Source organism: Magnolia sinica, chromosome 4, assembly GCF_029962835.1.
Source record: "Magnolia sinica isolate HGM2019 chromosome 4, MsV1, whole genome shotgun sequence".
In the NCBI taxonomy this organism is placed as follows: Eukaryota; Viridiplantae; Streptophyta; class Magnoliopsida; order Magnoliales; family Magnoliaceae; genus Magnolia; species Magnolia sinica.
Genome location: NC_080576.1, coordinates 113,028,728 through 113,043,030, shown reverse-complemented (window position 1 = coordinate 113,043,030; position 14,303 = coordinate 113,028,728). Strand labels below are relative to the sequence as shown.

The 14,303-nt window shown below is 41.0% G+C and overlaps 1 protein-coding gene across 1 annotated transcript; it reads right to left on the bottom strand.

Moving 5' to 3' along the window:
• Positions 1 to 4,978: 4,978 nt before the first annotated feature.
• LOC131243898 (laccase-7-like) lies at positions 4,979 to 12,899 on the bottom strand. The gene is made up of 6 exons (XM_058243517.1): positions 12,681 to 12,899; positions 8,914 to 9,065; positions 7,704 to 7,948; positions 7,243 to 7,371; positions 5,927 to 6,868; positions 4,979 to 5,336 (listed from the first exon to the last, which is right to left on the bottom strand). Exons 5-6 carry the CDS (start codon positions 6,828 to 6,830, stop codon positions 5,119 to 5,121), a joined length of 1,122 nt encoding a protein of 373 aa, XP_058099500.1. The 5' UTR covers positions 6,831 to 6,868; positions 7,243 to 7,371; positions 7,704 to 7,948; positions 8,914 to 9,065; positions 12,681 to 12,899; the 3' UTR covers positions 4,979 to 5,118.
• Between the last annotated feature and the right edge of the window lie 1,404 nt (positions 12,900 to 14,303).

The following is a 14,303-nucleotide window of genomic DNA, read 5'->3' as shown; positions in this document are numbered from 1 at the left end:
CATGTAACTACTTGTAAAACTAGAGAGGGATCGGAGTAGCTTTCCAGGATCTGCGTGTCACCCTCCCATGGCTGATCATCTCATGATGTCCCACTACATATCTAAGATGAGATGATGGGGTATATGAAGAAAAGATATTATTAACTTCCAGAAATTGATTAAAAATTTTAAAATTAAAATTTAAAAAGGAGTGGCATCAAAATACAACCTAAGTTAGGAGTTAGGATAAACGATTATATGATGAGATTTTGTGTTTCACGTGTTATGTAAATATTATTTTCAGTCCCTTTCTTGCTTCTTCCGGTGGGTTATGATAGTTCCATAAATGGGTAGGTAGAAAGAGAGAGACGGCGCCCACACTTCATGAACTCGAACCCTTTAGGTGAGTAGTCATCCTCTAATCGACCAATATGGACCCATTGAGTGAGCCGGGCCCATATGTATGGTTGGGTTATATGTGGGAATCTGTGGTTTGGTTATGTCTAATGTAGATCTAATGAGTCACTCTATCTACGGAGGATGCTCCATTCTAGAATCCTATCCCTTAGATCGTTGTGATAAAGATAAACGGTTGATGAAAGAGAGAAGTACGTGAGCAAAGATCAACGGCTTGGATGATAAGATCCTGGTTTACCTGTTGGGTTGTGCATCCTGTCTGAAATGGGTCCGGCTCAGGTCTGTAAAATAGACCTGTTGAAGCATGATTGGAAAATGGTTAGGGCCGTATTGAGTCATGGCCCATGCTGGGAAAAGGACCATTGATGACTTGAATAGGAGGGATTGGAGGCCCAGTTACAAGCGAGCCATGTCCAACCTGATTATTAGGCCTGTTTAAAAATCTGACCATTGAAGCCTGTTCCATTGCCAACCGTGGTTAGGATTTCCCAGTTTGGAAGGTATGTGGGCACCATCAATGGTGGGCCCCAATGACAACCCACTGCAATAGATGGACGTGGGGGCTTGGTGGTGGGTGGGATCTCTAACTTTGGAGCCCACCTTGATTTATGTAGCTTACATCCACACCGTCCATCCGTTTTGAAAACTCATTTTAGGACATTATCCTAAAAATGAAGTATATTCAAATCCTAGGTGGACTACACAACAGGAAACAGTGGTGATTGAATCCCTGCCCTTAAAAACTTCTTAGGGTCCACCGAAATGTTTATCTGCCATCCAACCTTTTGATAAGCTCACAAATACCTGGATGAAGGTCCCACACAAATATCAGCTTGATCAACTTTTGTGGCCCACAGGAAGTTTTTAATGGTCAATCATCACTGTTTCTAGTTGTCCGGCGCGCTGTCACCCTTAATCATACTCTGTATCCATAACATCAAGAGTCATTGGATGTTAATAGACGAGCTATTTAATACTTTAGCAGATATTTAGACTTGAAAGGCATGCCCTCAGCAATTGTGAATGTGGCATATATTCAACTTAAATTATTGTAGGCAAATGGATGGACTGATCCATTAACCTAAATCCTGGTCCATTGTTGGTCAAATTCAGGCCCTTGATTATTTTTATCCCAACCGTCCATTAGATATCCACCAATCAAATAGATAGGACATCATGAATATAATAGTTGGTTTTTGACTCATCTCTTGAAGTAGAGTAAACAATTTGGATGATTTAACAAAGTTGAAGGTGTGATAGGATTAGAGTTTTTAAATGCATGCAAGTAAATGATAGTTCTAAAACTCACTAACTCAACTCAAATTATTAAAATATTCTGAGTCAAGTCAAGACTCAGCGGTCTCTGTGTCGCCCCAGCCTAGCTAGCAGGGCGTCGAGTTTAGGTTTTTGAGCTATATATATAGACTACCACATTATATATACCTGAGTATCAAAGCTTCTCCGAATTAATATTTAATACATATGAATATCTTTTTGAGGTCTGGTAAAATACATTCGGACATTCCTACATTCTAATGACTTGTCTTGAAAATAAAAAATTTAAAAATAAAAATAAAAATAATTCAAAATTGAATTCATACAACTTTTAAATATGAAATCAATCCGAAAAATACCTTCTTTCAATCAAACGTTTAAAGGAGGATAAATATATGAAATTTGTGTTGTGATAGATTCTCTTAAGTAGGACGTCTGGATTTATAGATTTCATAGGGACAGTAGTGAGCCTTTCTTGGAGAGACTGTTCTTCTTCAAGTTATTCAGCCACCCTTCCATGCATGTGTCAATGTACATGGCATCCATAGGCCCTTTCGCACGTCAGCATGCAATGTGATTCGATATGGCTTCTCACGTGGTAGTTATTATAGTTTTCCTTTTGGACGAAGACAGTTCTGCATTGCCTTTGTCACAGGAAAATATCCTAACATTAAATAACAAAAGCATGTGTCGCATGCATGTCTAACACACGTCAACGTTTCTTGCAGCATAACTCCTGCTTTTTATTGGACGTGGTTTGGCTGGTGACCCGAACACCAGCCAGCTAGCTGACGTCAAAGCTCTGTGGGCCCCACCATGATGTATGTATTTTATTCATGCCGTCCATTCTTTTTCTTTTCTTTTTTTCAAACCAATTTAGGAAATGAGTCGAAAAAAGAGACATATCTAGAGCTCAAATAGGCCACACCATATTAAGCAATGAGATTGAACACTTGCCATTGAAAATTTTTTAAAAGCCACAAAAGTTTTGAATCAAACTGATATTTGTGTTTTTTTACCTTCATCTAGGTCTAGGTGACCTTATTATGGGTTAGATGACAAATTAACATCATGTGGGCTGTAAGAAATGTCAACGGTGGACGTCGATTTCTTCATTATTTCCTGGTGTGGTTCACTTGAGCAATTTGCCTTTTCTTTTTCCTTTTTTGCCTCCTTCCTGAAAATGAGATGACAAAATGAATAGACTGTGAATAAAACATATACATCACGGTCAAGCCTATTGAATTTTGACACCAGTTAATTAATTGGTGTTTGGGTCACCTGTCAAACCACGTGCCTCTTTTTATCAATAAGCTACATGTTACCATATATAATATAATTACTAACTTTCTAAATTATATTTATTTTGCTGTCCACAGGAGTCACCAAATAGAAATGACAAATAAAAATAAATTAAATTAAAATTTTAAATTTAAAAAAAAAAAAGAAAACTTTCAAAATTGAATTCATACAACTTTTAAATATGAAATCAATCTGAAAAATACCTTCTTTCAATCAAACGTTTAAAGGAGGATAAATATATGAAATTTGCGTTGTGATAGATTCTCTTAAATAGGACGTCTGGATTTATAGATTTCATAGGGACAGTAGTGAGCCTTTCTTGGAGAGACTGTTCTTCTTCAAGTTATTCAGCCACCCTTCCATGCATATGTCAATGTACAAGGCATCCATAGGCCCTTTCGCACGACAGCATGCCATGTGATTCGATATAGCTTCCCACGTGGTAGTTATTATAGTTTTCCTTTTGGACGAAGACAGTTCTGCATTGCCTTTGTCACAAGGAAAATATCCTAACATTAAATAACAAAAGTATGTGTCGCATGCATGTCTAACACACGTCAACGTTTCTTGCAGCATAACTCCTGCTTTTTATTGGACGTGGTTTGGCTGGTGACCCGAACATCAGCCAGCTAGCTGACGTCAAAGCTCTATGGGCCCCACCATGATGTATGTATTTTATTCATGCCGTCCATTCTTTTTCTTCTTTTTTTTTTCAAACCAATTTAAGAAATGAGTCGTAAAAGGAGACATATTTAGAGCTCAAATAGGCCACACCATATTAAACAATGAGATTGAACACTTGCCATTGAAAATTTTTTTATACAAAAGTTTTGAATCAAACTGATATTTGTGTTTTTTTACCTTCATCAGGTCAATGTGACCTCATTACTGGTTAGATGACAAATAAACATCATGTGGGCTGTAAGAAGGTTTCAACGGTGGTGGACGTTGACAAATAAGTAATTTGCCTTTTCTCTTTCCTTTTTTGCCTCCTTCCTTAGAATGAGATAACAAAATGAATGGACTATGTGAATAAAAAATATACATCACGGTCAAGCTTATAGAATTTTGACACCAGTTAATTAACTGGCGTTTAGGTCACCAGTCAAACCACGTGCCTCTTTTTATCAATATTTTTATCAATAAGCTACACGTTACCATATATAATATAATTACTAACTTTCTAAATTATATTTATTTTGCTGTCCGCAAGAGTCACCAAATAGAAATGACAAATAACGCCAACCACATGAAATTGCAAGCCACCTGGGAAGAATCGGATTACGTATTACCCATATAACACCATAGTGGGTGATTTTTCAACCATATATGAAGTCCACACATTGATGTATGTGTTGTATATCCATGCCAACGGTCAATTTTTCCAGCTAATTTTAGAGCATGGTCCCAAAGCTAAAGCAAATCCAAATCTCAAGTGGACCACACCATAGGAAACAATTGTTATTGAATACACACCGTTAAAAACTTCCTAGGGCCCACCGTTAAAAACTTTTGTGCCCCCATAAGTTTTTAATGGTGGATATTCAATTGCTATTGTATGGTCCACTTGAAATTTGGATCTACTTATTTTTTTATCACACCATAAAATGAGCCGTGAAAATGGATCAAATATATACATCAAGGTGGCCCCCACAGCATGGGAAAACCTACTAATGGTGTTGGCGACTAACTCATAGGGTTCCACATTTGGATGGTGGTAAGGTATGTGTTATCGTTGAACTTTCGTCACTTCAACTCAAGGAGTATATAAATGTATAAAATTAACTTACACATGACCAGAGTCATGACTATATTACATGGAGCTTATTTTAAAAATGGACATCACATATGACCTTACTTATTACATGGGACTTATTACCACATAAATGTTTCTAGACAACCAATTGAAGAATCAAACGATTATGAGCTTTCAAGCTCCATATGTATCTCTACAAACAGACACGTGTCAAATAACACGTGTGGAGCGTCCCAGTGACTTATCTACTAAAACCCCTAGTGTAGATCTTGCGAGACAAGAATGGACGCGTTATATAATCCTGGCAGTTGATTTTCACGCTGCCCGTTGATTTCTGATACGTGCTGCCTGCCCGAAAGTAGACCGGCCAGCATTTATGTTTAAAGCATCTACACGGTGGGCCCCACCTGATACGCCAGGCGGGTGTCGTACACACGTGGATCCATGCCTGCGTGTAGTGAATGAATGGTTCTGCTCCAGCAACGAGGGAGATCGAGCGGTGGTGGAGGTAGCGTCGATGAAGAAGTGGGCCCATTATCTACCACAAAAGCCGTCGCTAAGCCCCATAGCAGGTGGACATCCAGGTGGCAATGCATCAGCCATACACCTGTACGTTTTCAATGGTCAAGGAGATTCGTAATTAGTATGTCAGTTTTATATTTGTATTCGTAGAGATACTCTTTTAAGACAAAAAACAAAAAAAGCCAACCATCACATGCGTTTTGAACGTTCCAGATGTGTGAGGTTCAGCGAGATGTGAGAGTGACATCCTACCCGTCCATTAGATGACTCAGGATGTGGGGCTCAGATCACAAAATTAAGTGCGACCGATAACTCAGGTGGTCCACGGCAAAGGCGGGATTGGGGGCATTCTGGATCGGAGGTGGGATCCATCGTTCTGTGTATATATCATCCTACCCATTCAACAGGTCTGCCCATATGAATGATAGGACATACCAAAACTTAGTTGGGCCACAAAGAATTAATATATAGGTTGTAAGCGTGATTGTATATAACTTCCCTTGGTGTGTCCCAACTCAGTTTTGGATCTAGATGATTATGTATGGTGAGGATGAGTAGGCGCACCCGATGCACGGTTTGGATTCAATGTAAACATTATGCATTAGCCACGTACAGATCGAACGCACGGGAATTACCGTACATTCGAATGTATATGATCATTTAGCATTTTCTTACCGGGATTGTTAGCAATGAATCTGACGACAGCCCATCCCCCGACGGGAACCGCTATGGTGTTCCGCAGCTGCGGGTTTACCAAATTGAACATGCTCCTGTGCGTGGCATTATCGTAATTTCCAAACCCCTGCGCGAGCACGAAGAAATCGTATCCATGCAGATGGATCGGGTGGCTCTCCACCCCGAGTATCGCTGTGTTCTGAAACACCATCTCCACCGTCGAATTGTACGCCAGCCTCTTGACACGTGTCGACTCAAGGGTCGTCCATAGCGACTGGCTCACGTTAGAGTTCGTGTAGTCGAACACGAGCGGGGGCGTGTCTGGAAAGTCGTCCGTGTATATTCCCCGTACGCCGCTAAAGTGCGCCTGCAGCATGGATAGCGCAATGGGCAGCCGGAACGACGCGTTGTTCATGCTCGCTGCGAGCCGCATCCCTGATGGACCTGCACACGTGGCATTCTCCCCGCAAGGCTCGAGCCCTAATCCAACGGTTATAAACATGTTCACATCCACGTTGGGAGGCACCTTGGGGCCCCAACCGCAGAGGGCGGTGAGGTTGCTGTAGAAACGGTGGGCCGTTGGGGTGTCGTTGAATGCCGGTAGGACAGGCATCAGGGGCGATGCTGCTGACGTGGCGCCCTTGTACTGGAGGATGGCAGTGGTGGTCGTGTTATCGAACGGTACGCCCTCGGCGCTGGCGTAAGGGCTGGCCGCTATGTAGTAGGACCGAGGTGGGCCATTTGCAACGAGCAGGACATCGGTGGTCTGGCCAGGGGCCACGACAACAACGTCGGTGATGTATGGCTCGGTGTAGGTGGCGTCGATTCCAACGACCGTCAGATTGTGGCCAGCGATCTTGAAGAAGAGCTGGTTATTGAGTGCAGCGTTGATGATTCGTAGCATATAGGTCTTACCTTGGGCCACCTTGATCTTGTACGTATCTGGATTACGAAAGGGAAAGAGACACATGTGAATGGGAAGGATGAAAGAGTCTAACATGCGCAGGTGGCCGCGTTTGGGCTGGGCCAGGCTAGGCCTGGTCCCGTTATGACAATTAAGGTCCAAGGCCCGAGTACAACCCAATCTTCGGTAACAGAAAAGGTTCGAGCGCTGATATCCAATTAGAAAGGGCTAGTCTTGCTTTTGCCTCACTATGTTAACAATGTCTGGATTGTGTTGTTGACCCGTTTAGTTAATGGCTTGAGCCCAAACTGACCTGAGTTGAACCTGACACGTCGGACTCCTTAGATGCTAACATGCGCAGGTGGTGTACGTTTGTTTTTTCTAGAAAAAAAAACAATTTATTATAACTTACTGTTGTTGGTGCATGGGTAGAGATCGCCGGGTCTTCCGTTGATTGTTTAGGCGTCAGAGATATTGGGTGCACCTCCAGTGAGAGTAGCCTCGTCTTCTACATCCACCACGTTCGCATTCCACCACTCACCTGTGCATGGGCATTTTCGTCATTTGAAAAAGGAAATATAGAAGTGCCACATTGAATGGTGGGGGCCATCCTTAATGATTCTTAACCGTTGGATATTGAACATGGATTACGCACCCTACCAAAATCAACCCAATTCGATGATCTAAGCCTTTTGATCTACAGCCAGCAAAATGGATGGTTACAATGAATTTGGTCTAACTGTCATTTTCGCTAGCGCTTGATCAGCCGACCACAATGATCTGATCTTGGCGAGCCATGATGGGTCCTGATATCCATTGATCCATGACGATCAAAGGCCAGCCCACCTCAGTTCCATGGTGGGTATTTCTTACCTAAGATAATGGGGAATTCCTTATGGGGTTTGATGAAGGGATAGGATCGACCGGCCCTTGGATGAATGATCAGGGGGCCATAGACGGTTGCACGGAGCCATGATACGTGGGCGTGCCACCAGAGGGTCCCTTCCTGCTCAGTGATGTTGAATCGGTAAGTGTAACTGTCCCCAGGAAGGATTGGACACTGCGTCACGTAGGCTGGCCCATCAGCCCAAGCACTTAGCTTTTGAAATATCCCATGCCTGCAAAACCATCACCACCATATATAATGGGCCATTAGCAAAAGTTGAGAATGTAGTCATCTAGCATGCATCACTCCGTTGGGCCCACATTCAAATAAGATCGGATGATTAGAACCGTTCATATTATGGGACGTATTTCAGGTGGTTCACATACCAAACCTCATGTTAAATGGATAATTCCAATTTTGATTGTTAGATGAGGAGGCTGGATCCAGTGGAATGCTTTGTAGGGTAAGCTTAATATACAACGTCATGTGTGTGGCCCACAATAAGGTGCACATAAAATCCAACCCGTACATCATGCCTGCCCCTTAATTTTCTCCTTGATCCCGAAGAATTAGGTCTATATAAAACTCAAGAGAGCCACACCATCGGGAGCAGTCGTGGTTCGGACACCAAACCAAAACCTGCCAGATTGTGTGGGTCCCACCTTGCTTTGTGTATGCTATCCAGTCAATTCACATGCACACCATCAGGACGACTGGACGACCCAAAAACCCAGGCCTTTCCTAAACTCAGGTGGGCCGTACCACATTATTTGAAAGGCTTTAGCCTTTTTAAGGCATGATTTTACAAGGTGCGGCCCAACTAAATGTTTGATCAGCTTGATTATTGGCCCATAAGGAGAAGATGATGAGACATATATGATGGATGGATTGGATGCGGTACACACCCCATGGTAGGCCTCACAGATCACCATGTAGGTTAAGATTAACCTACAAAACTTGGCAGTGAATTCCACCCGTTGAAAGGTGAATATATTATCCAAAGTTCACATTCAATTCAAGAAATCAACGGAGACGATCATGTTACTGAATGGTCAATATACGATTCTGTGGTATTCTTTTCCAATCATCCCATCTCTTCATGTGGGGCCCACTGAAAAAATCTTCATCATGATCGACAAGAGATTAAATTTTTTAAAAAACCACGTTTTCTGTCATAAGATTTAAGTAGAGATTTACCAATGTATGGTGAGGTTGTAGGGTGACTCATTGATAACGTGGACCACAAGTGTGTCGCCCTCATGAACACGGATCGTCGGCCCAGGTAATTGCCCATTCACAGCAACGACGGTCCACTCTTCACATAGTGGTTTCACCGTTAGATTGCCCACCTGAAAATGTATGGAATATAGTTTGAGAAAAAAATAAAATAAAAATAATAAAAAGAAAAAACAAATGGAAAGTTAATTGGTCAACCTCACAAAATTAAAAAGGTTATATGAGATAATAAGTTTGAGAAGGATATTGGAAGAGATTTCGAACATATGAAAGGGTGAGTAAGTAATTTGGATGTCTCCCTCGAATAAACATCTTTGTCCTTGTAATTTTATTTTATTTTTTTCTGAGTAGCCTGCACTCATGTAGCCGCACACGTTCTCTTGATGGACCCGCCCTCGTTGCCTTTCTAGTAATATACATTGCAATTGGAGGCACATGTGCTAATGTGACACATGTGTGAAAATATTCAGACAGATCATCATATGAACGTTCTATGAGCACAGCTCTTCCTTGAAACATGCCATGTTCTGATGTAGAGAGAGTTGAGAATAGCAACATGGCCAAGATGGATCAGAAAGGCCCAAGTCGATGACAGAAGTGATCGGGACCGTCGGATCTTAAATCAAGCGTATTTCACAAATCTGGGTTGTGCAACTCGACATAGCTGGGTTACTAAAGTAGCTCGTTCTACCTCCAAAATCATATATTTTACGTCCGATAACTCATTCCGAATTGCGAGATATGCCTGATTTAAGGTCCAACAGTCCGGATCACTCCTGTCGTCGACCAGGCCTTTTCTGATCCATCTTGGCCATGTAACTATCCACGACCCTCTCTACATCACTTTCACTCATCAGGTGGGCCACACATGCATTAGAAAGTAGACAATTTGTAAAAGATGGCCAAGGACTAAGGGTTAATAACCCAAGGCTTACTTGGCCAAATTACTAATCCGTCTTCAAAAAGTAAAGCTGCCACTTTCACAAGGAAAATTTACTTAACATGGCCTAATTGAAAAGAGTTCAGATCAGCTGTGTTGAATGTACGCAGAATTCTTGGACCGCCCCTTTTAATTGATATACAACATTGCCAATGAAAGGAGCTCATGAAGCCACAAATTTCTTCTCTCAAATAAATTGCATACTACATGACCCAACTTTTAATGTGTGTAACTTTTGTGGACCCTATTATAATTTGCGTATTATATTTAAATTGTTTATCATTTTTTCCCGATCATCATAGAGTGTGATCCCAAAAATGAGTTAGATCCAAAGCTCAATCAGACCACATCATTGAAAGTAGTGGTAATGAACTACTATTGAAATCTTCTTGAGGCCACCATGAGGTTTATTTGCCATCTAACTTGTTTATAAAGTTATACCGATATGGATGAAGGAAAGATACAAATATCATTTGATTAGAGCCTTCTGTCACCCAAAAAATTTTCAATGAAAGGCGTCCAATTTCTATTGTGTCCTGTAGTTTGATCCACTCAAACTATGAATCTACCTTGGCTTGGCGTTCATATCATAGAATGACTGAAAAAATGAATGGATGGTGTGGACCTAAAAAATAAGTTATATTGTCATATAAATTTCACTCGTCAAGAAATTGGATTGCTTGCACCTTCCAAGAAGGAAGGAGAATTCCGAACGTATTGACAAGTAGAGCTTTTGTGGGAACCATCATGATGTACATGTAAAATCCACACCATATATCTATTTTTCATATCATTTCAGAGCGTAAGATAAAAAATGAGGCAGATCCCAATCTAAGTCGACCACTTTATAGGAAACAACGGGAAATGGATGCTTGCTGTTGAAATCTTTTTGAGGCCACGAGATTCTAATCAAGCTAATATTTGTATTTTTCCTTCATCCAGGTTTGTGTAACCTTACGAAGAGGTTAGATGGCAAATAAAGGTGAACCCTAAAAAAGTTTTATTGATAATAGTTCAATCCTGCTGCTTTTTATGGTGTGGTCTGTTTGAGCTTTAAATGCACCTTATTTTTGGGTTCATGCTTTAAAATGATCTTGAAAAATTGATGAATGATATGGATATAACAAATAAATTATAGTGGACAAGAGAAATTCTACACGTTAAAAATGGTGTTGTACAATAACCAATCCAATTGTGCCTTTTGTGAGCTCGTCTCACGGGAGACTGCATGGACCAATAAGAAGCAAATTTCCTTGTGACTTCAACCCAGGCGATTTGCACTTAAGTGGAAATGGCAGGATCCCTTGCATGTGGAACTAGAGCTGGTTGAATTCAGACCAATCCAACGGATCCGACCCGATCCGATAGATCCAAACTGATCTGATCTGAACCAAAGGCCAGGATCAAGCTGAATCGAGTTAGCCCAGTTAGATCCGACTTTTCATCGAATTGAGTTGGGATTAATGTCAATCCAGACCAATCCGATCCAATTGGATTCGATCCGATCCGATCCAGATCAAATCTATTAATAAGTATATATATTTTTAAATTTTTTACTCTTTTACTTTTTACCCTAAGTGTGTTTATATATATATATATATATATATATATATATATATATAATTTTTAGTCTTTTACTTTTTACCCTACCCACCCGCACTTGAACCGGCGATGAACCATCCCCAAAATCCCTCCCTTAAATCCTCAAAATCCCTAAAATCTCTAAAATCCCTCCCTCAAATCTCCAAAATCCCTAAAATCTCTCTCTCTCTTTCTTTACCCGAACGAGCAGCCATCTCGATCCGGCCACTCTACTTAGCATCTCGGCCCACTCATCAGTCATCATCACCATTCATTCCTAAAATCCCTCTCTCTTTCATCTGTCTCTACTTGAACGAGCGCCGCACCTGACCATCTTAATCTGGCCACTCAGCAACCCGGCCCACTCATCAACCCTATTCATCACGTAGGTACGTAGGTTTCATATATATATATATATATATATATATATATATATAGTCAATAGTGGCCGAATCGGATCAAGTCAGATGACTCGAACTCGGTCCCCGATCAGATCGAGTTCAGGTTAAATCATGTAAATTTCGGACCAAGTCGAGTTGGACCCTATCCGATCCGACTCGCCTCAATGCCCAGCTCTACGTAGAACACATGCATTACTATCCAACCTAACGTCAAAATGGTAGAATCTCTTGCATGTGGAACACGTATTGCTATTCAGCCCAACGTGAAAATGGTAGGATCCCTCGCATGTGGTACACATGTATTGCTATCCAGCCCAACATAAAATTAATGGTAGGATCACTTGCACTTAGAAGACATGTATTGATATCCCACCCAGCGGAATTACAAGGCATGGATGGATAGCCCAAAAGGAAAATAGGGACATTGAGGTCTTGATGAATTATGGGCCCCGCCATGTTCTGTATATGCCATCCAACCCATTCATCCGGTGAGGTCCACCAGGATGAAGGGAACCACATGGATATACAAGTTTTAGAAGCGATTGTACATTGCAACCTGTGGTGTGCCCCATCTAACTTTTGGATCAGAACGATTCTTGGTATCCAAGATGAACATGAGGAGGCGCAAAAGATACACTGAGTTGATTCTACATACACATCATGGGTGGGCCTCACACAGCTCGAACATATGATATATAACAACTAAACGTTCAGACATACACACACGTGTGTGTGTGTGTGTGTAATCATATCTGAAAGAAATAATGAGAAAAAGATAGAAGAAAATGTGGTGAGTGCGAGCAAACCCGAAATGTGTGCTCGACAACATTGGCAGAAGCTGCAGAGGCAAGCACAACGAAAGTGCATGCTAGAAACCACATGGCACATGCCATGTTGGATTGCAGGCGATGTGGAGGAAGGGATGGAAGAGAAAATGGGAACTCTCCTTTTTTATTGATTTGAGATTTTTGAGAATCAAGCAAAGACTATACACAATATCTCTATGTATACACTTTTTAATGCAGTCAGAAAGAAATTTGAAGTTATGAAAGACGAGCTCTAAGGGCACTATATATAAGCTTTGAACTTGAGAGCCGTGTTAAGGCAATCTCCACGAATTTGGTAGGAGGAAAAGCCAAAATGAAAATGTGTAGGTAGAATTTCCCTGCTTCAAGTAAATACCTATGAGAATGATTGAAGTGACTTTTTAGGCATCGAGGAATCTATTGAAAGGGTTAATGTGGTGCATGCAGATTGTGAACATTCCCTGTCCCATGAATCAGGGAGTCCAATAAACAGGTTGGCCGCACTTGTGCGAGTAAGATGGATGGTGAGAAAGAAAATCAATGGCCTATATTAATTCTACCAATATGTGTGGCCCACGTGGTGAGTCGACTTGATTTTAATTTAGACGCGACTTTCATGTACCCCCACCTATATGGAGCCCCAATAGGAGAAGTTTTGTGCTCCCACCCTTATGTATGCTGAAATCTACTCCATTCATCAGTTTTGCCAGATCAAGTTAATTAGCACAAAAACTTAAAAATAAGACAGATTCAAAGTTTAAATGAGCCACAAAATTTAAATGAGCCACAAAATGGGAAACAGTATGAAACCCGGGCATGGTTTCACTAGTGAGATTTGTGTTGTATCCATACGGTCCATTCATTTGGTGGGATCATTCTAGGGGATGAGCCCAAAAATAAAACAAATCCAAAACTCAGGTGAACCCATTGAAAAAAAAAAAACAGTAGAGGGACAGTAACACCCACCACTGAAACCTTCTTAGGGCCCATCATGATGTTTATTCGAGATCTTACTTGTTCATAAGTTTACACTGACATAACAAAGTGAAAACATAAATATCAGCTTGGTGGAAAACTTCTGTAATCATAATTAAGAAGTTTCGAATGGTACACACATTTCACTCTCCACTATTTCTGTGGTGGGTCTACTTGAGCTTTGGATTCGTCATTCTTTGACTGATGCTCTAAAATAATCTTTCCAAATGGATGGATCACAACGTGGATACAACACATGTCATGGTGGGGCCTACAGAACTTCAAAGATAGCTGGGGCCTACGTCACTTCAAAGATAGCTGAGTCAGTAGCTAATCCGCGTCCGCGAAACACCCACCAATGGAACCTTCTAAATTGCCCCCACGTCCTAAATTGCTTGGATCTGGGCTGAATTGCATTGCATGAAAAGAAGGATTCACGCGTTTCATGGAATTTGACACTATACACGTGGTAATCTTTTTATGGCGGTCCCTAGCCAAAACTACCAGTGATTGGACAACTCTTACCATGTGATTATTGTGACTTTTTTTTTTTTTTTTTCATTGAATTCAGACAGTCTTCATTTTTTAGTTAACTGTCCAATTAAAAATTACCACAGTTTAATAGTATGCTTTTTAGGATATGGCCAT

Bases quoted from the DNA above. Each gene is read 5' to 3' on its own strand.
- LOC131243898 (XM_058243517.1), bottom strand. From the start codon at position 6,830: ATGCTACGAATCATCAACGCTGCACTCAATAACCAGCTCTTCTTCAAG. The intron at 5,337-5,926 runs GTAAGAAAATGC...GAAAACGTACAG, and splicing joins ATTCATTGCTAACAATCCCG to GTGTATGGCTGATGCATTGC.